The sequence below is a fragment of the Myotis davidii genome, unplaced genomic scaffold (genome assembly GCF_000327345.1).
Source record: "Myotis davidii unplaced genomic scaffold, ASM32734v1 scaffold3578, whole genome shotgun sequence".
Lineage (NCBI taxonomy): Eukaryota > Metazoa > Chordata > Mammalia > Chiroptera > Vespertilionidae > Myotis > Myotis davidii.
The window spans coordinates 773,919-794,736 of NW_006289094.1; the positions used below are offsets into that span (position 1 = coordinate 773,919).

The window sequence follows — 20,818 nt, forward strand, 5'->3', positions numbered from 1 at the left end:
CACACCTGTTAGAATGGCTATCATCAACAAATCAACACACGACAAGTGCTGGAGAGGATGTGGAGAAAAAGGAACCCTTGTGCACTGCTGGTGGGAATGCAGTCTGGAGCAGCCACTATGGAAGACAGTATGGAGTTGCCTCAAAAATCTTATACTAAGTGAAATAAGCCAGTCAGAGAAAGATAAATATCACATGATCTCACTAATTTGTGGAATAAAATGAACAACGTAAACGGATGAACAAAAACAGATTCAGAGACAGAGAAACATCGATCAGATGCTCAAACCTCAGAGGGAAGGTAGGAGAGGGCGGGGGTAAGGGGAAGAGATCAACCAAGAGACTTGTATGCAGGTATGTAGGCCTAACCAATGGACACAGACACCAGGGGGTGAGGGCATAAATGGGGGTGGGGTGGGGACAATGGGGGGATAAGGACACATATGTAATACCTTAATCAATAAAGAAAAAAATTAAAAAAGAAAAAAACTTTACATTTTGATCAGTTAATTTTATTAAAATATATTTTTATTGATTTCAGAGAGGAAGGAAGAGGGGGAGAGAGATAGAAACATTGATGAGAGAGAATCATGGATCGGCTGCCTCCTGCATGCCTCACACTGGGGATTGAGCCCACAACCGCGGCGTGTGCCCTGACCTGGAATTGAACCCTGACCTCCTGGTTCATGGGTTGACGCTCAACCACGGAGCCATGCCGGCTGGGCTCAGTCAGTTGATTTTTGACCAGAGTGCCAAGGCAATCCGGTGGAGAAAAGAGTAGTTTTTTAAGCCAATGGTGCTGGCGTGACCGCGTAACCACATGCAAAAGGCTGGAATGACCCTGCCCCACAGCACGCTCAGAGTTGACTCAGGATGTCAGCCCAGTGCAGAAGCTGAGGGACAGGAACAGGAGCAAGTCTTTGTGAGGTTGGGGAATGACTTCTTAGATGTGACAGAGGACAAGTGACAAGAATGGTGCCTTGACTTCCTCAAAGCCAAAAACATGAAGAGACAACCCAAGAGTGAAAGTATTTGAAAGGGCTGTATCAGAATATTGAATTAAAAAGTGGACAAAGTATTTGAATTTGTTTCTTGAAAGTAGACACACAAATATCCAGTGAGCACATTAAAAGCCATCAGGCAAATGCAGATCAAAACCATGATGAGATGCGGCTTCCCCCACTGGGATGACGGTGCTGGAGGGACCGCAGTGACAAGTGTGGAGAACGGGGCCGCCCTTCGGGAGAGCAGCTGTCACCCCTCAAACGGGAAACACAGTGACCGTGTGGCCCAGCAGTGCTGCTCCCGGGTGTGTCCACCCAAGAGAAACGAGAACTTGTTCACAGAAACTGGCCCATGAACGTCCATAGCAACGTTATTCATAGCAGCCAGAGAGGGGAAATGGCCCCGTCCGTCATGGAGGGTGTGGCATGTCCACATAACGTGACGTTCTTCAGCGAAGGGACAGCGCACTGGTCCTTTCTGCCATGAACCAGCGCGGTGAAAGGAGCCCTCAGGACCCTGGGAGACTTTCGGGGGGGGGGGTGCAGCTGGGCCTGGGAGAGCCGAGGGGCTGCTGGGCGCTGCTGCCGGGCCCGCTCTCCCTGGGGTGACGCACTTTTTACAGGACTGAGCGTGGTGGAGGCTCGGCTCTGAACGTCCCAAAGCCCGGGAACCGTGTGCTTTGAGTGAGCGGGTTGTGTGATGTATGTCCCAGCACAGCCGCTGAGAGCCCGGCATGGGTCGGGGTGGAGCGTGGCCTGGCCTCTGGCATGAGCCCTCTGACTCGGAGAGCAGTTAGTCCAATTGGGGAGTCTGCTCCAAGGCCCGTTTCTCGCGCTTTCCGGGAAAGGTGAGTGCCCTGTGCCACCACTTGGCGTGTGCTTTTTGCTTGTTCTGCTGGGTCCTCCTCACGCCCACTGATGGAGAAGCCGAGGCACAGAGAGGTGGCGTTGATGCCCAGGGTCAGTGCCGCCCGAGACCAGGAGGGCCGTGTGTCCTGGCTCAGTTGCAGAGTTTGCTCTGTTGACCACTGTGCTGCCCGCCCTCAGTATAATGTTAGCAATATCTTCCTTCATAAATGCCTTTTTTGGTCAATTAGGGCTTTTGATGTACTCAGTGAATTCATTTCGTACAAAGATGAAGTCTTTCTTTAGACCAAACTTTACTGTAAATTTCAGACCTAGTACTTTAACCTGGGTGATAGGCTCCTGCCCTCGGTGCTTCCAGGATATGAGACGGTCTGTTGGCTGGTTCAGCGCAAATCAGGAGGAAGCATTGGCTAGCAGGATGGCTGTTCTGAAACCGCAGGAGCTGTTAACCAATCCCGTGCCCAGGCTGCATTCTCTGCTGCTTGCTGGGCGCACGGGTGGCTTGTTTTGGGCAGAGGTTGCGGCTAGTCCAGGTTACTCATTAGCCAGCGGAGCCCAAGTCCATCCTGGGATGCCTGTTGTGAGCTTGGCGTCTTCAGCGGCCGACCGACCTGCCACATTTGAGATAGAGATGGTGCGGGGTGGCACAGAGGTCAGATGGCAAGCCTGGTGAGGCCTGGCCCAGTGCCAGTTGATTCCTGAAGTCCGCGGAGGGCAGTAAACCCCGTGCCTCCCCAGAGCAAGTTCTTTATCTGAAAATAGGAGCTTCCTGCTGGGGCCACTCCCAATAGTGTGGGTGACCGAGTTGTGTGAGCCCTCTGTTTGGGAGGAGAGCAGCTGGAGTGAGCATGCGCTGGCGCCCTGAAGCCCACCGGCCGTGCCCAGGCTGCCCTTGCCCCGCGGGCTGGCGGCCTCCTAACGTTGTGATTCCATGTGTCGATCTGTGGGTTGCCAGTCACCCCCGCCACACTGGGCTTCCTTCTCGCCTCCCCTTGGAGCGCTGCCTGTGACCAGTGTAGCACTTTGCTCCCCTGGAATTCCCCTCGGGCGCTTGCAGGGTTTGACACTTGGGAGTAGCCTGGCTGCCTGGACTAAAGGGAGAGAAACCGTCCAGTTACAGGCTCATGTTTGTGAGCTGGTCCTCCTGATCCTCATGTTGCTATTGCCACCATGAGAAGAGGGCATGGAGGTGACAGCCCAGTTAGTGGACATACCAGAGAGAAGCATGACACAGACTCCCGTGCACCTGTGAGAAGCACACACACAAGCACGCACAGACACAGATGCGCACAGGAGCACACAGAGGCATACACAGGCACACACATAGAAGAACTCAGAGGTGCACAGGCACACATGGCACACAGTGTGCACACAGGTGCACAGTGGCACACATAGAGGCACACAGACATAGGCATGTACACAGGCCCACAGGCCCGCACACAGGTGCACCGAGGCACACAGGTACACACAGGCACACACAGGTACACACACAGAGGCACACGGAGGTGCACACAGGCACACACAGAGGCATACAGACATAGCCATGCACACACAGGCACACAGGCACATACATAGGCACACACACAGGTGCACTGAGGCACACAGGTACACACAGGCACACACAGAGGCACACAGGCACGCACATAGGCACACACACAGGTGCACCGAGGCACACGGGTACTCACAGGCACACATAGGCACACACACAGGTGCACCGAGGCACACGGGTACTCACAGGCACACATAGGCACACACATGTACATACACAGGTACACACAGAGGCACACAGACATAGCCATGTACACAGGCACACACAGAGGCACGTACACATAGGCATGCACACAGAGGCACACAGGCACGCACCTAGGCACACACACAGGTGCACCGAGGCACACAGGCACACACAGGCACACACAGGCACACACACAGTGACACACAGAGGTGCACAGAGGTGCACACACATGCATGCCCTCCTGTGCACAGTGCTTTGTCCATGCTCCATGCAGGCTGCGAAGGCGCGCATGTGTTTGTTGAATTAAGGCCAACCTAGCAGTAGGCCGGGGTGGAGGCAGAGCTCGACGGCCGCTGTGTCCTGGAGAATCCCCGCGCCTCACAGGGGCACAGGCTGCGAGCTCAGTGTGTGTAGGTTGGTGGGCTTCATCAGTAGGCGAAGTTCATACCTTAAACATGGCTGCACCGTCAGACACGCTGCGGGTAAACGATGAGCTGGGAAAAGCCCAGCAGGTGTTTGCGCACTTCTCGCTCCCAAAGGGGAAAAGGTGAATGAACGCTGGCGTTCAGGAGCTTGCCCGCCGGGACCCGAGGCCCGGCCCCGCTGCCACTGGCCCTGGTCGGGGCAGCTTGCTTTGCTCATCAGGCTGCTGAAAGCAGCGATTCTGCCTTCAACGTTCCGTGTCCGTCTCGCCAGGGAACGGGTGTGTGTGGCGAAGGCAGTTAAAGAAACATATTTGTGTTCTTTTTTAGGCAAAAGTAAAGAAGCAGAAATAAAGAGAATAAATAAGGAGCTGGCAAACATTCGGTCAAAATTTAAAGGTAAGTGTGTGGGAGCCCTTCTGTGAAATGCTCTATTGTACACTATGTAGGAGGGACTCAGTCTTTTTTTCCACTTCAAATCAAAGCTAAGGTTTTAGTACTGTTGCTCTCGTGCTGTTAGAAGTTAAGCGTGTTTGAAGTCAGGCCACTGGTTATTCTCGACCTGTTAGACGTTTGTGTAGTCAACCAGACAGCGTGGCCCCTTCCCAGGCCCCTAGCTCTTCCCGGAGCTGGGGGGACGCTCATCCGTGCCCCAAGCATGCGACCCCGCAGACCCCGCAGACCCCGCCTGGGCTCGGAGTGGGAGCCTCAGATGAAGACCTGCATCCGAGGCCACTGGTTCCTCGTTCGGAATTCTGTCAAGTGATCGGAGCACTTCCCCTGCCAAAGTGTGTTCTGCCATGTTGATGACGCTCCCTGACCCACTCAGGTTGTGGGGACACACTTCCCCGAGCACCCACCTCATTTTGAAGAAGGTGGTGTCGATTTTCAGCTTTAAGGACTTGTGGAGCTTAAGCCTGTGAGCCTTAGTTTTCAGTTAACTTAACAGGTCGGGGGCCTGGTTCCAGTCTCTGGGAGACTTTGGAGCCTGACTGGCGTCGCCCAGGGACCATGGTGCAGGCGGGCTGGGCCAACCCAGGAACCCGGCACAGGAGACAGGATTGCTTGGCGGTGGCTCCCTGTACTGCCAGGTGATGGGAAAGCTAGCGGCTCAGGAATTGCTGACGAGGGTGCCCACTGACCCCAGGGGAGTACTGAGCTGTGATACTTCCAGCCGGGCCCAAGGCTGCTCTCGGTCCATGGAGCTCCTGAGATCATATGTGAAATGGTTTGCTTATGTGTGTATTTATGAGGAAGATGTCTGTAACTTTCATTGCTTAAAATTTTTTTATTTATCTTTTTTTATTAAGACTTCATTTTTTTCAAAGCAGTTTATGCTCCCAGCAAAATTAGGAGGACAGTACAGAGATTTCCCAGGTACACCTGCCCCCCCCAGTACAGAGATTTCCCAGGTACACCTGCCCCCCCCCAGACTGCCTCCCCCATCGACGTCCCCACCAGACGGTGACTTCCTTTCAGTCATGAGCCTGCACTGCCTGTCATCAGCACCCAGAGCCCACAGAGCATCAGGGCTCATCGTGCTGTGGGACATTCTGTGGGTTTGGACAGATGTGTCCACCTTTTAGTACTGCTGCCCTGACAACCCTGTGCCCACCCCTCAGCCCTGAGCTGCTCGCCCCCACACTCCACCTTTCCCAGAGCATCAGAGTTGGAGTCACAGACGGCTCCTGTCACGGCCTGTCACTCAGTCACATGCATCTGAGTTCCCTCTGGGTCTTTTCCTGACCTGATAGCTCATTTCTTTTTAGTGCTGAATACCATCCCACTGTCCAACGGGCCCATTTATTTACCCATCGCCCCGGAGGCCATCGCGGTGGCTCCAGGCCTCGGCAGTGATGATGAGCGGTTGTAAGCACATGTGCAGGCTGTTTGTGGGTATGACTTTTCAGCTCCTTTGGGTAAAGACCAAGGAGCACAATTGCTGGGTCCGACGGCGAGAAACCACCGCCTGCCTGGCCAGGCGCCTGCACCCTCTGCGTCCCCAGCACAGAGCCACCCGCTGCCTCACGCCCGCCCCGCACGGGGGGCGTCAGTGCTGGATTCTGGCCGACGGGTGGGTGTGCAGCGCTGTCCCGTCGTCTTAATTGGCATTTCCCAGGGGACAGATGCTGTGGAGCAGCTGTGTGCTCACCGGCCTCCTGTGCGTCTCTGGGGTGGCACTGACGACTCCCACTGCTTCCTGAAGGGAGGGACTGTCACTGGTGGCAAGGTCTCTGCTCTGAGGCTTAGGAGCTGTGTCACCTTGTCAAGTCCCGTAACCCTTGGTCCTCTTTCCCGAGCTGTAAAATGGGACACTGATGCCCTTGGTGGGTTGTCCGTGAGCAGACCCTCGATGAGATCGCAGGACTAGTGCAAGTGCAGGGGGAGGCCGGTGGGTGAGGGCGGGAGGCAGCAGGGGGAGATGTGCCAGTGTCCGTCTGCGCTGTGGAGTCGGGCATTGGGTGGGAACATGGGAACAGTGAGTCCCTCGGCCACGCCATCACTTAGTCGTGGCTGGAAAGCCCAGGAAGGCAGACCGCCAGCAGGCCAGTCAGCTCACCCCTGAAGGAAGGGCCATGCCTGCTGCCCAGATGGTCTGCGTGTGGACACACATAGACGCCTGTTTAGGACGGGAGTCCTGATACCTGTTAATCATGTTGGGCCTTCAGATGGTGACTCTCCCAGCCATCCATACAGATGCTTTGGGACAACACGATTGTATTGTTTCCTCCGCCTTCACGCCTCTCTAAGCCCAGCCGCCTGCGTAGAGAGGAGGCTGCCCCCTGTCGGTTAACCAGTTGGTGTTAACTGAGCTCGGGTGCGCCCTGACTAGTAGCAAACAGGAGAACACCAGCCCTGTCTGCAGTGTGCTCTGGGGACTTGCACCCCTTATGGCAGGTTAGATGGTCTAGATCCGTGCTGTCCCTAGAAATACTGTGCAGGTCACACGCAGACACGCGCAAATGTCCCAGGACTCACGGTAAAGACGGAAGGGAAGGCAGTGAGCTTTCATGCATTTGACCCAGTGGCACACCTGAAGCCCCCCTGCAGCGTGAACCGGTGGGCAAGGAGAACCCTGCGTGGTTCAGACTCCCACCGAGGCTCCGGCACCGGGTGGGGCGGGTGGAGGGGTGCCTTGGAGCCCACCCTCTGCAGCAGCCACCGCTCAGGTGCTCGGGAGCCACTGTGGCCCAGACCAACCCTTGGACTGAAAACAGCCTAAAAAGACCATAGCATGGACATAGTCTGGAGAGCCTCCTCGAGGAAAAGGGCAGCGAGGCTGGGCCTTTCTAAGAGGTGGGGCCCCACAGGGAGTGCTGCCCCCTGTGCGCCTCGCCTCGCCTCGAGAGCTGAGAGCTGTGAGTCATGTGAGCCAGAGACCGGCAGGAAGCACATCTCCAGGGTAGTTATCAACCAGGTGACTTTGCCCTCCAGGGGCACTGGGCAAAGTCTGGAGACATTTTTGGCCATCACGTCTCAGGGTGGGAGGGTGCTGCTGCCATCTAGTGGGGGGAGGCCAGGAGACTGCTGAACACCTTCGGGGCACAGTATGGCCCCAATGTGAGCAACCCTGGCTAGAGGGGAAAAAGCCAGAGCCACCCAAAGTGGAGACGCCTTCCACTGTCAACGGGGACCCCCAGGCAATGCCCTCAGGTAGCAGTGACCTGGCCGTGAGCCACCCTGCCAGATCACCACGACTCGGTGAAGGTGAGAGAAACAGCCCTGTCTGGGGAGATGCTATTACAGTGCTGCCTGGGGTTCCTGCAGCTGCTCTCCAAGGCCGCCAGCGTGGGGATGGGAAGGGAATCCTGAGGGCGTGGCCAGAGCAGCAGAGGCAGCAGGAACAAGGCTCACCGCTGGAAAGAAGTCATCAACAAACCTGAACATCTCAGCAGGAGACTCGGGAAGTGTGAAAGGGAACAGCAGATTTTGAAATCAGACCAAATGGAAATTCTAGAACTGAGACCTGCAGGTTCCCCTGGAGAGCTCCGTGGGTGGAGTAACGGCAGGCCTAGTTGGAGAGAGACTCGGGGTTCTGAGAGGCAGGGAAGGAAACACCTGTCCTGAGCCGCTTCTGCTCCCCTTCCTCGTCCCTGTGAGCCTGTGCTGTCGGCTCACTCTCCGGCGCCTCTCAGCCGTGCACGTCCGGCTTCTGCAGGCGCCGCTGGGGCACGGGCCTCAGACAGGTGGATAGGCCGCGGGGCACAGACAGGATGCCTCTGGTTTGTGGCCATCCACCCTCTTGGTAAGCCAGGGACATGGCTGTCACTCTCGTCGTCCCCATTTACAGCTCAGAAAGCCTCGATTTGACAGTTTGGGATTGCTGGAATTAAAGACCATTAACTGGAACTAATGTTTTGAGGCCTGTCTTAGACTGGGCAGTCAGGAGAAAAACCTCTCTGAGGGCCACAGGGCGCCCACTGTGAAGAACACTGAGTGCTGTAAGGTGACGCTGAGACACAGGAGGCAGTGGCCTCCGGGGTTGAAGGAGCCCTCAGCTCTCTCTCCAACACCACCACTGGGACGGTGAGGGGGGCGCGTAGTAGATGCTGCCCTGGGCTGGGCACCAGGGAGCCTGTGGAGCTGACTAGTGGCTGATGACAAGTTCTGCAGTTGGGAGTGGACTTGGGCTCCTGCAGAGTGAGGAGCAGGCCCAGTGTGCCCTGGGGCGGCTGCCAGGATGCTGGGCACACTGCAGCTTGGCTCTTGCTCCTGGAGGGTGGGGAGCAGGTGCTGGAGTATTTGGGGGGATGCTGGTGGAGCCAGCGCATACACTTTCTTTTTAAAAAAATATATTTTTATTGATTTCAGGGAGGAAGGGAGAAGGAGAGAGAGAACATCAATGATGAGGGAGAATCATGGATCAGCTGCCTTCTGCGCACCCCACACTGGGGATCGAGCCCACAACCAGGGCATGTGCTCTTGACTAGAATTGAACCCAGGACCCTTCAGTCCACAGGCCGATGCTCTACCCACTGAGCCAAACCAGCTAGGGCCGCATACACTTTCTTGATGGAGATAGACAAGTGGACTGTGTGGCATGAGCAGGGCTTTTGTTTCCAGGCCTGTCGCTGGGAGCAGTGGGGCAGAGCCCCTGGCGGTGCGGAACACGTGTGCGGTGCCAAGGCAGGAAGTGTTAGTGTCGCTCTCGAGTTCAGAGGGGACCCTGCACAGTGCCAGGTGCATCTGTGCCCAGTGCCGAGGTGCCATTTGTGCCCAGCACAGGGCCGGCGTGCGTCTGGTGGGGCCACTGCCTGTGCCACAGGCCACTCCTTGCTGCCTGCCTTGCTCCTCGGTTAAGCTCTCAGCTTCCCTTCCTAGGTGACAAGGCTCTTGATGGCTACAGTAAAAAGAAGTACGTCTGCAAGTTGCTCTTCATCTTCCTCCTGGGCCACGACATTGACTTTGGGCACATGGAGGCCGTGAACCTGCTGAGCTCCAACAGATACACGGAGAAGCAGATCGTGAGTGCCGCTCAGGGGGACCGGAGGGTGCAGGGCTCTCATGGGCCTCCCCTCGAGACCAGTGTGGAGGAATCACATCCCGCTGCCTGGGGAGCAGGTGGACTTGGGGTGACACGGGCTGGAGTTTGGCCTGGGTGGAGAGGGGGAGCTGGAGCACAGAGACAGATTCAGGAGGGGACAGCCATCAGCTGGGTTCTGGAAGTCACCCAGTGATTTTAGTTACAGTCGAGGCAAGCGCCTTCCCTCTCAGGACGCCAGTGAGTCTGGGTGACTCACCCATCACGATGCAGAGGCAGTGGGACTCGGGGGAAGGCCAGGCCAAGGTGTCTGATTCTCGTGGGGCGTCTGACTGCCTCTCAGGTTCCTCTTGCAGGACTTCCCCCGGCAGGGCCAGAAGCAGACTTAGCCTCCGTAACAGAAGTGGCTCCCGCCGCCCCCCACCCCAGCCCCGTGCCCATGAGTCCTGCATAGCATGTCTTAGCGCAGCCTGCGGGCCCTCGGGAACATGCGGGATCTGCTGGTGCCTCCGGCCCACGTGGACGAGGTGGTTAGGAGCTTTCTGCTCTCTTGTCCTCCGACCCAGGGGTACCTTTTCATCTCGGTGCTGGTGAACTCCAACAGCGAACTGATCCGTCTGATCAACAACGCCATCAAGAACGACCTGGCCAGTCGGAACCCCACCTTCATGGGCTTGGCCCTGCACTGCATCGCCAACGTGGGCAGCCGGGAGATGGCCGAGGCCTTCGCTGGGGAGATCCCCAAGATCCTCGTGGCTGGGTATGTGTCCTGCCCTTGTTGGAAAATGCCTCTCAGTCAGTCAGCTATGCAGCTACCTAGAGACTTCACAGGACGAGCTCGTCTCCGAAGATTACGTAGCGGAGACGAGGTGCTGGTTAGACGTCAGGAGGAGTCCAGTCCAGCTCCCCGCCCTCCAGGCCCTCAGGGATGAAAAGCCAAAAGGGAGGCGAATAGTAAAGACAGCCCCCAAACTCTCTTCCCTCGGTGCCTCACCAGCTGGCTGGTGTTCGGCCCACTCTGGAGCGCTCCCTGGTGTGCCTGGAGCAGATTGGGCTGGGGTGTGGGGGAGGGGCATAGGCAGTGCTGGGAATGAACATTCTGTGCCTTCAGCCAACATTCCTGCCAGGATAGACCCTCCCTCCCCGCAAGGTGTCTGCAGGGGTCCCACCTAGCCTCCCGGTGCTCCCCAGCCCAAAGCCGGGCTTTTCACCGCGGCCACACGAGAGGCGCAGGCATTGGAGCCGCTGGCCCTGTCTCTCAGTGCTGCGGGCAGGCAGGCGGGTGGGTGGATGACGCTGGGCGGGCGCCTGGTGGTGGTTTTGGAGATGGGAGGAAATCTTCAGGTTGACCAAAACAGCGTTCTTCAAACAATGAAAGAGGTCGCTTCTCGGCCTTTTGGCTAAGGTCAAGTGCAAACAATGAGAGGATGGTGAGCTGACTACCCGCACAGCCAGGGCCACCTGCAGCAGCTGGGCGCTAGGCTGAGTCTTGGGAGAGGGCTCTTTCCTGCAGTGTGTTGGAGTGAAGTCCCGAGGCAACTCTTTAGAGCAGACCCCCTCCTGAGGCTGAAGCCCTACTCTGCATGTCCTTCCAGCCAGCCCGCTGGTGGGCCTCTGGCTCGGTTCTGCTGGGTGGGTGTTCTCGCAGCTCCAGGCCGTGCTGGCTGTGTTGTCCGTGACCGCTGGGTTGTCTTTCAGAGACACCATGGACAGCGCGAAGCAAAGTGCCGCCCTATGCCTGCTGCGTCTGTACCGGACGTCTCCCCACCTGGTCCCCACGGGTGACTGGGCATCCCGAGTGGTGCACCTCCTCAACGACCAGCACTTGGTAAGCGCCTCTGGGTGAACCCTCCCCCGTAACCTCCGCAGGAATAGCCACCGTGACGCGGTCCGCACGGCTGCCCAGTGTCAGGGCGGCACACAGCGCTCCCGTGAGCCCCCTGCCTGGGCGACGAGTCGGACGTGGTCTCTGGCTCACCTGGAACTCGGCGTTGGGCAACCACCCGCAGGCTGGGTGTAGGCAGCAAGCGGAGGCCAGCCTGTGCAGCGAGGGCGTGCCGTGTGTGGACAGGACGGGGGTGTAGAGCGATCCAGTGCCTGTGGTCAGACCTCCACACGGGAGGGGCGTGTGGGGACAGCACATGGGAGGCAAGGTCAAGTAGGAGCAGGTGTGGGACAGAGTGGCCTTCTTTTGCCTGAATTCTGTTGCATAAACGAGAGAATCAGACTTCAAGGGAAACAGATTTTCCTGCTGGGTAGAGGGTGTTAGTATGTTGGCTGGTTGCTACAATTTTTCCAGAAGAGAAATGTACCGTAAAAATCAAATTAGAAACAGTCATTGCACGGAGATTCCGAGGTGAGAGCTTGCTGTGGCGTGGCAGCTGGTGAGCTGTCCCTACACCACTCCCCGTACTCACTGGGAAGGCTTGTGTCGGGACAGAGGCAGCCCTTCCTCAGGATGGAGCTGGGCGTCTGCCAGCAGACTTGGGATGGGGGTGGGGGGACGCTGGCAGGAGGTGTGGGGATTCGGCTTCCTGTACCAGCCATGCACCCGGCTCCCACCGGGTCACTCAGGGTCAGACTCTGCCCAGGGATGTGGGAAGCAGTGCTGGAGGCTGGGCTGGGAGGCTTCAGGTCACAGGTCGCCCCTCAGGGGGACCCCGTGAGGCAGTGGGGCTTTCTCAGCTTTGCAGATGAGGAAACTGAGGCTCAGAGGTTTAGCAGCTTCACACAGATCCAGGCTTGAACCGGGTGACGAAGGCTTAGAGCTGGGGCCTCTGCCATCCCAGAGCCCAGGTGGCACACGGAGGAGGCAGGGGGCAGGAGGGGCAGGGTGCACTGCACGGCTTCCGGGGCATGGTGCTCTGTAGACGCTGTCATTCAGGCTCGTGGCTTTCTGGCGATCATCACTGCTGCCTCCTCAGGGGAGCTCCTGCGGCCACAGGGCTCAGAGCCTGGGGGTCTGTGCGAGCAGGGGAGCCCCTCCGAATCCTGTGTCCGTCACAGTAGGCTGCCGTGCAGCGGGCGCTGGCCTACGCCTCCCTTTCTGCAGGGACGCAGGGAGAGCCAGACCCTGTACCAGGGCTGAGGGGCCCAACCAGCTCTTGTTGGCGGGCTTGTAGGGGAACCGGGCCCAGACACTGGCCTGGCAGAGCCTGCCGTCACACGGAGTTGGTGAAAGCTCTCTGTCTGGCCTGGGGAGTCTTTGGCACTTATCTTGCCGCCAAGGACCGATAGGCAGGCAGTTAGCGCGTCTCTTCTGTGCAGCCCTCTCTCTCCCCGGAAAGCCGAGCCCGCACAGCGAGGCTCCATGAGGTCGCAGGGCGCTGACTTCTCCCGCTATCTGTCCCCGAGTCCGGGTTGGGGTGGGGGTGGAGCAGGGGAGCACCTGATGCCAAGGGAGCTTCCTGAGCTGGTTTGGGCGCATCTTCACCGGGAAGTGTTGTTCATTTTGTCTTGATTTGTTTATATTTGTGAGGAAACTTCTTTACTTAGATCTTCCGGGAGAACCGAGGCCACGAGTTGTGCTGGGAAGGTCCCGCAGGGGGAGGGCGTTGGGCCTGGTGGTGCTTTAGGGGCCACCCAGTTGGTGGCAGAGATGCAGCCCGGGCCACTTTCAAAAAGGGCCGAATGGGCTTTTTCAGTTCCTTTTCCACTCCTCACTTTTGGGTCATGAAGATTCAAGTGAGGCTGCAGATAATGCCTGCGGCACAGTCCACATCCAGGCAGGCGGCTGGGCGTGCAAGGATGGGGGCTGCCCTCTGCTGCCCGCCCCGGCGGGGGAGCTGGAGTGTGGGGACTGCGTCGTTTGTAAGAAAAACTGCATAAAGACCACCACCTGCGTGTGCCACGTCCACCTTCAGAAATACCGTGGGCCGGCCAGTCGGCCGGAGGTGGCCGTGGGCTGCCGGTTTGTTGCTTTTAGTTTATTTATTTAAAGTTGTATCTGAAGGATGGGTTTAACACCAGAGGATTAACAGCTGCTGGTATTTTGAATGGAATCGGAATGCATAGCGTGCCTTCATTTTCCTTTCAGGGCGTGGTCACTGCTGCCACGAGTCTCATCACCACCTTAGCACAGAAGAACCCAGAAGAGTTTAAAACCTCCGTCTCTCTGGCTGTGTCCCGACTAAGCAGAGTAAGTCTGTGGACAGGGAACGGAACTCAGGGTGCGTTTTGGTCTCAGTTATTTTATGCAATTGATATATTAGTTTAGTTTTTAGAATGCAGGGTATTTGGCACGGTTTGTAAATTCAAGAGTGAAGAGCTGCTTAGTAATTGGTGAGCTTCCTTTCGACCTTGAGGCCGTTGAGCACTGTCTGTGTGGGAAGGTGCTGGAGCAGAGCCTGCCAGCCCCTCTCACCCGGCGGCGGGGCCCAGCCTGTCCGCACGGCCCTGCGCGGTTTGATTTTATAGAAACGTTCGAGCAGCACGTGTTCTCATGTGTTTGACCTGTTCTGGTCACCCCTGTGGGATTACGTTTGTTCTGTGTGCTTTCCATTCACTTGATGCCAGTGAATGCGCCACAGCCGCCTCTTTATGACTTCGTGTCACCCCGGGGAGCTCTGGGGGGTGAGGCTACCTGACCTCCCCAGTGCTGGGCTGTGGGAGTGGGGACAGTGTCTTGCGGACAGTCGTGTGTTCGGAAGGTTGATGAGTGTCTGCCCTGCCAGGGCTGTGCTGGGACTGCGAGTAAAGGAGCCAGGTCCCCCACCCTCGATGGGCTCATGGCAGGGGGCACGCTTGGGAGAAATGGGGTGGGGGGCTGGGGTCAGGACACCAGCTGCTCCATTCTGAGGGACCAGAGGCCTCCCTTTTGTGCCTCATTCACTTTCCGGTCCACAAAGGAAAGACTGAGTTCTGCAGGTGCCATGGAACTCTGTGCGAGGCAGCAGCAGCGTAGGGGTGTGTCCCAGGCGGGAGCGGCGCACAGCTGCCCCACTGAGGACGGCACTGCGGGTGTGAACCTGGAGCGGCCGCACCCCTTCACCTCCAGTCCGGAGGAGCGCCTTAAACATTCCCAGCACATTGAATGAGACCAGGTTTTCGGTTAGTGTGTGACCTGTGGAACCAGGGCCCGCGTGGCTTTGTGTGGGTCCCACAGTGGGGGCTCCTCCTGGGGACACCTGCCCGCAGTGTCTCACACCTGTGTTGTTTTACAGATTGTGACCTCCGCATCAACAGACCTGCAGGATTACACTTACTACTTTGTCCCGGCTCCCTGGCTGTCAGTCAAACTTCTGAGGCTGCTACAGTGCTACCCACCCCCAGGTATGGCCTCACACCGACAGGGTCCGCTCAGCCCCTTAGGGTTAGATCTTCTGTTTGTTCTCTTTAAAGTCCTTTCCTGCCCGGCCGGTGTGGCTCAGTGGTTGAGCGTTGACCGATGAACCAAGAGGTCACCAGTTCGATTCCCGGTCAGGGCACATACCCAGATTTCAGGCTTGATCCCCAGCAGCGGGTGTGCAGGAGGCAGCCGATTGCTGTTCCTCTGTCATTGATGTTTCTGTCTCTCTCTCTCTCTCTTCCCCTCTCTCTAAAATAATCAATAAAAACATTAAAAAAAAAAGTCCTTTCCTGCCGCTGCTTTTTGCCCTGTGGATCCCTCTGTGCGGGGCCACGCACCCTGGTTTTCCCAGAGAAAGCTAGTGGAGCGCTTGCAGTATTGTCACGACCCGGGACTATTTCCGTGTCTATACACTATCATATACACCAGCGATGGCGAACCTTTTGAGCTCGGCGTGTCAGCATTTTGAAAAACCCTAACTTAACTCTGGTGCCGGGTCACATAGAGAAATTTTTTGATATTTGCAAACATAGTAAAACAAACATTTATATTTTTGATATTTATTTTATATATTTAAATGCCAGTTAACAAAGAAAAATCAACCAAAAAAAATGAGTTCGCGTGTCAGAGGTGAACCTGTGTCATAGGTTCACCATCGCTGATATACACTGTCAGATCAGTGCAGGGTTGTGAAACAATCTTTTAAAATAAAACTTGAAACCATGAAAAACTTTGTATCCTAAGTAGTCAGTAATCTTTGTAACTGTAACATGCACATGGAAGAGGAGGAGGAGGAGTTTTCTGTGTTTGTTCCTTGGAAAAGGTGGTTGATGTGAGCAGTGCTGTAGGTGTCAGGAGAAGAAATCTGAGCTGAAGAACAAACATGAAAATTTTGTCAGATACTCCCCCTCCCTTCTTTAAATATTGCTTTGTTGTTGCAGCCTTTACAACAACCTTGGAATCTAACTTGTTTTTATACAGGGTGTTTGTCAATGTCAAGTAACGGCTATACTGAGCATCTTTTATACCGAGCATGAACCACACGGCCTCCCTGGGCGGGTGCCTTTCCACTCCTTAGCCCCACAGACCTTTCCATGGAACTGGCTGCCTCCTCCTCCTCTCCTCCTCCCCCTCCTCCCGAGACCTGGGGACCCAGACTCAGACCCCCACCCTTCCACTTACCCAGAGGTGTGATTGCCATGTCCTCGTCCTCCTTTCCGTTCCAAGGTTCCAATTCTCTGGGCTGGTTCTGATGCGTTGCAGTTTGGGACCCTCCATCCTGTTCCTCTCCTTGTGCCTCTAAGTTCAGGTCTCTCAGGGCTTCTTAGGGGCCCTGTGCTGCGTCTGAGTCACAGGGCTGGAGGCTCGCGTCCTCTCTGACACGGCTGGTTTTCCAGCCCCCGGAGATGGTGTCTCTGTAGGCGTATTCCCGTGTTCTAGTTGTTTCCCGTGTTCCACTAGTTGTTTCCCGTGTTCCACTAGTTGTTTCCCGTGTTCTACTAGTTGTTTCCCGTGTTCTACTAGTTGTTTCCCGTGTTCCACTAGTTGTTTACCGTGTTCCACTAGTTGTTTCCCGTGTTCTACTAGTTGTTTCCCATGTTCTGCTAGTTGTTTCCTGTGTCTACTAGTTCTTACTCTTTTTGATCCATTGTTTCTTCTGGTTTGAATAAAAACTTAAACATTTCCTTCTCTTTGTATTGTTTCTTGTAACATTTTCTTTATTTCTGTTGGTAATAGCACAGGGAAAAAATATTTTTCCCCTTTTCCCTAAAGCTTTTTAAAAAATATTATCGATTTTAGAGCAAGAGGAAAGGAGAGCGAAGGTGGGGAGAGAGAGAGAGAGAGAAAGAGGGAGAGAGGGAGAGAGGGAGAAAGAGAGAGAAATCTGTTGTTCATGTATTTTATTTATGCCTTTTTTGGTTGATTCTTGTATGTGCCCTGACTGGGGATCAAACCTGTAACCCTGGTGTATTGGGACGATGCTAACCAGCTGAGCGACCCAACCCGGCCCCTAAAGCTTCTATATATCACTATTATGTCCATGTACATGAGGTTTTATCTTCTCTTGGCTTACGTAATCTCTATCTCAGTAAGTGTGTGCGTGATTTCATTAGAATGTATGTGTCATTACCCCAGCTACTAAACCATCCTATTTTAAATGGAGCTACAATTTGGCCACTGTTTCTCCCCAGTTTGAGGGGACTTGCTAGTGAGGAGCTGCAGCGTGCAGCGGGTGGGGGCGGGTGGGCTGTAGGAGCTGCCCGATGGCTGTCTGTTCGCCCAGAAGACCCTGCCGTGCGAGGCCGCCTGACCGAGTGCCTGGAGACGATTCTGAACAAGGCCCAGGAGCCGCCCAAGTCCAAGAAAGTGCAGCACTCCAATGCCAAGAACGCGGTGCTCTTCGAGGCCATCAGCCTCATCATCCACCACGACAGGTGAGCTGGTAGCACCTCGCCGCTGCCCGTCCCCAAGCAGGTTTGAGACGTGGTCCTCCCAGACGCAGGCAGCGCACTCTTCCTTGTTGACCTCGGGCCTGGCGGGCAACCTGGCGGCTGGTTCCCTGCCAGCCCCCCTCCCTCCCGCAGGCCCTGGCGCCTGGCCTCGCCCTCTTCCCCAGCAGCGCCTGCTCCTGCGCGGCCCCTCTTCTCTGTCCTCCGACCCTCAGCACTGTCACACCGCCTCTCTGTGAGGGTGGGTCTCTGCTGTCTCTCCTGGGCACCCCACTGCTGGCGGGAAGGACGGAGCACCCGTCTGCGTGTCTCGTTAGCTTGCCTGTGGCACAGGGCACTGGGGAAGCGTGGAGATGACCGTGGTGTCAGCACAGATGGGCAGAGGCAGTGGGGCATCGGGAGGGCTGCTGCCTCGCCATCTCTGTAGCTGCTGCCGTGGCCCTGCCTGCACGTGGCCTTGTGCCTGCTGCCAGTTCTGGCACTCCCCAAGAGCAACAGCGCGGCCGCTCCTCCACACACGTGCTTTCCCGTGACCAAACGCAGTCTGTTACACCTCAAACAGACTTCCCACGTGAGCAGAAGCATTTTAAGAGCAACAGCATCATGCAGACAGAGCCAGGAGTGTGCAGAGGTCCAACCCATTGCGCGGTACTGGCCCTTAAGTATCCACCAGCCTCTTCTGACCCCGTGTCTGCACACTTACCCTCCAGAGCCCCATGATCAGGGTACTTGTTCACGGTTCCCTGGGCTGGTGACCTCGGCTGAGGTCACACTCCTGGCCACAGCCTGCGGGAGCCCCGAGGTGGCTGCCATGCGCTGGGGATGGGAGCTGTCAGCAGCTTTTTGGAGTTGGTGGAATTCTGCAGATGTGCTTGGCAAAGCCCCTGTGGGTCTCCCCTGTGGGCGCTACCAGAGGGGATGGCAGCTGACTTGGTTTACGGTTGAGGCTTTTGCGTCCAGGGGGCCAGGGTGTCTCTTCGGCAGTGGTGCCTTGAACCCTCCGTGCTGAAGTGCACGCGGCCCGCTCACCACCGCCCCGTCCCTGCAGCGAGCCGAACCTGCTCGTCCGCGCCTGCAACCAGCTGGGCCAGTTCCTGCAGCACCGGGAGACCAACCTGCGCTACCTGGCCCTGGAGAGCATGTGCGCGCTGGCCAGCTCCGAGTTCTCCCACGAGGCCGTGAAGACCCACATCGAGACCGTCATCGCCGCGCTGAAGGCAAGTGCTCTGCGCCGGGCGCTGCTCCCCGCGTGCTGGCCCGTGGCCCAGCCTCTGCCCTCTGCCCGCGAGTGACTTAGAACGCGCAGCATCTAACAGGTGCCATGGGCACAGTGAATATTTGAACCAACAGAAACAGTTCCTTCTGGTAGAAAGATGAAGTATTTTGTCTTTGTCTCCAAGAAAACTCACCGTTTGCAAAAGAAAATCAACTTTTTCAAGGAATTAAAATTCCAGACTTAGAAGAGCCAAGTGGAGGCTGTTTGTCCCCTTGTCAGACACAGTAGTGCCCACAGCGTCCCCTATGGTAGCCAGCACCAAGAGGGCTGGGAGCAGGTGGGGGCTGCTGAGCCACAGTTTGGCCCTGAGCTTAGAGGAAGAGCAGGCTCAACTCCATCGCTTCGTATTTGCACGAATCTCACATTGTTGGGGCCTGATTTGAACGGGAGGCCCACAGGGTTTGGAGCGAGCCTCGCACTGCCTTGGGTCCTCCAGGCCCGGTGCCATGTGCGCTCAGTCCCGCGAGGCTCCCAGGCTCGCCCTTGCTCTGCACATTGCCTGGCCCCAGCCAGCGCTCCTCTGCTGCCCTGTGCTGAGGAACTGATGTGCAGGCGGGGGCGGGGGAGAGCAGCCCTGCGACAAGTTCTCAGGCGACACGGAAGGTGCCGGTCTGTGACCACACAGTAGACAGGCCTTTGACGTCCCCTAGGAGACGGAGCCTGATTCCGGGCAGTGCAGGGACGAGGGGAGCAGTGGATTGGGGTGAGGGGCTCTGCTCACCATAGCCTGTTGGGGGTCTCTGCATTCAGATGGTGAGTGAGGGGAGCCCAGAGTGAGTGCCAGGGTTGTGTGGAGGCGTATCCCCGGACTCCTCACTCGGTGCCTTGTCCCCAGACGGAGCGGGACGTGAGCGTGCGGCAGCGGGCCGTGGACCTCCTCTACGCCATGTGCGACCGCAGCAACGCCCAGCAGATTGTGGCGGAGATGCTGAGCTACTTGGAGACGGCTGACTACTCCATTCGAGAAGAGATTGTGAGTTCTGACGTCACTGGCCCCAGATACTTGTGAATCTCAGTGAATTGTTTCCTGAGTGGGTGGGTCTCCCATGAAGAGTGGAGGGGAGCCTGGCTAGACAGGTGGGCTGGAGCCAGAGACCCACAGTGCGGCTGCTCTGCATGCGGGTGCGGGAGGGCAGCCCAGGCCTGGCCTGGCTGTGGTCAGGTCGGCCCTCATGCGCTCCTGCAGCTGTGCTGTGCCCTGTGTTCCCGGACGTGTCCTGTCGTGTCTGTTGCTGGAGGGCCGCAGGCTTCCTCAGTTAGCCCCGTGAGCCTTCCGCTGCCTGGGCTCCTTTGAGAACCCGGTGGGAGTGCCTACCACTGAGCGTGGCTGCGAGGGTTCAGTCCTGAGGCCCCACATGGATGCTCTGCTGTCATGGGCCACGGGGACCTAGCCTGAGCAGCCGCCCCCTGCAGGTGCTGAAGGTCGCCATCTTGGCGGAGAAGTATGCCGTGGACTACACGTGGTATGTAGACACCATCCTGAACCTGATCCGGATTGCGGGCGACTACGTGAGTGAAGAGGTGTGGTACCGTGTCATCCAGATCGTCATCAACCGGGACGACGTGCAGGGCTACGCCGCCAAGACAGTGTTCGAGGTACCCCAGCTGGCCCGGGGAGGGGTGGCCCTGGGCGGCCGACTTCCTTCCCCCTGCGGCTGACTGTCCTGGGTTGTCCAGCTCCTGTTCTGTTGACCCTCTGCTGCACTCTCAGGCTCCTCCATGGAAGGGTGTCCTTTCATGCTGGCCGGGTGGCGATGCCACGGGGAGAGTTGTGTGTTTCCTTGCTGTCCGCTTTGGACTGGGGCTCGCGGAGGGTGGGCACCCCAACCCTAACGTCCGTGTCACTGACCACCTGAGCGCAGCGCCCGGGGCCGGTGCCTCGCTTCCTCCCTGAGCTCGGGGCCTGACATTAGCTCTCATTACAGGTGGGACTGCCACGCCGCTGCCTCTGGGGCGGCTCTGCTGCTGCACCTCTGCTGCGTGGCAGGAGGGCAGGAGGGTGGGCCCCCGCCAGGAGGGTCCTTGCCACGCTGGCTTCTTCCCTGACTTCCTGCTCGCTGTCTCACAGTCGCTGCAGGCCCCGGCGTGCCATGAGAACCTGGTCAAAGTGGGCGGCTACATCCTGGGCGAGTTTGGGAACCTGATAGCTGGGGACCCGAGATCCAGGTAAGACGCCCCTGAGGAGTCGGGGAGCTGTGCTGGGCTGTGCCTGCTGGGCCCTCACGGTGGTCTGACCTGGCCGCGAGACAACCCAGAGCAAGCCACCTGCACTCGGGCCTGATGGCTCTGTGCCTGCGAGC

At 57.2% G+C, this 20,818-nt stretch overlaps 1 protein-coding gene across 1 annotated transcript in view; it reads left to right on the top strand.

The window, feature by feature from the left end:
* The first annotated feature begins 4,090 nt into the window (after window positions 1-4,090).
* The window catches only part of AP2A2 (adaptor related protein complex 2 alpha 2 subunit), a 26,959-nt gene continuing 10,231 nt past the window's right edge, over window positions 4,091-20,818 (top strand). The window contains exons 1-12 of the mRNA XM_006761384.1: window positions 4,091-4,148; window positions 4,354-4,422; window positions 9,346-9,488; window positions 10,072-10,265; window positions 11,204-11,333; window positions 13,542-13,643; window positions 14,668-14,776; window positions 17,077-17,227; window positions 18,291-18,459; window positions 19,354-19,491; window positions 19,932-20,114; window positions 20,587-20,684. Coding sequence (XP_006761447.1) covers window positions 4,091-4,148; window positions 4,354-4,422; window positions 9,346-9,488; window positions 10,072-10,265; window positions 11,204-11,333; window positions 13,542-13,643; window positions 14,668-14,776; window positions 17,077-17,227; window positions 18,291-18,459; window positions 19,354-19,491; window positions 19,932-20,114; window positions 20,587-20,684 — 1,544 coding nt within the window. The remainder of the gene's footprint in view (window positions 4,149-4,353; window positions 4,423-9,345; window positions 9,489-10,071; window positions 10,266-11,203; window positions 11,334-13,541; window positions 13,644-14,667; window positions 14,777-17,076; window positions 17,228-18,290; window positions 18,460-19,353; window positions 19,492-19,931; window positions 20,115-20,586; window positions 20,685-20,818) is intronic.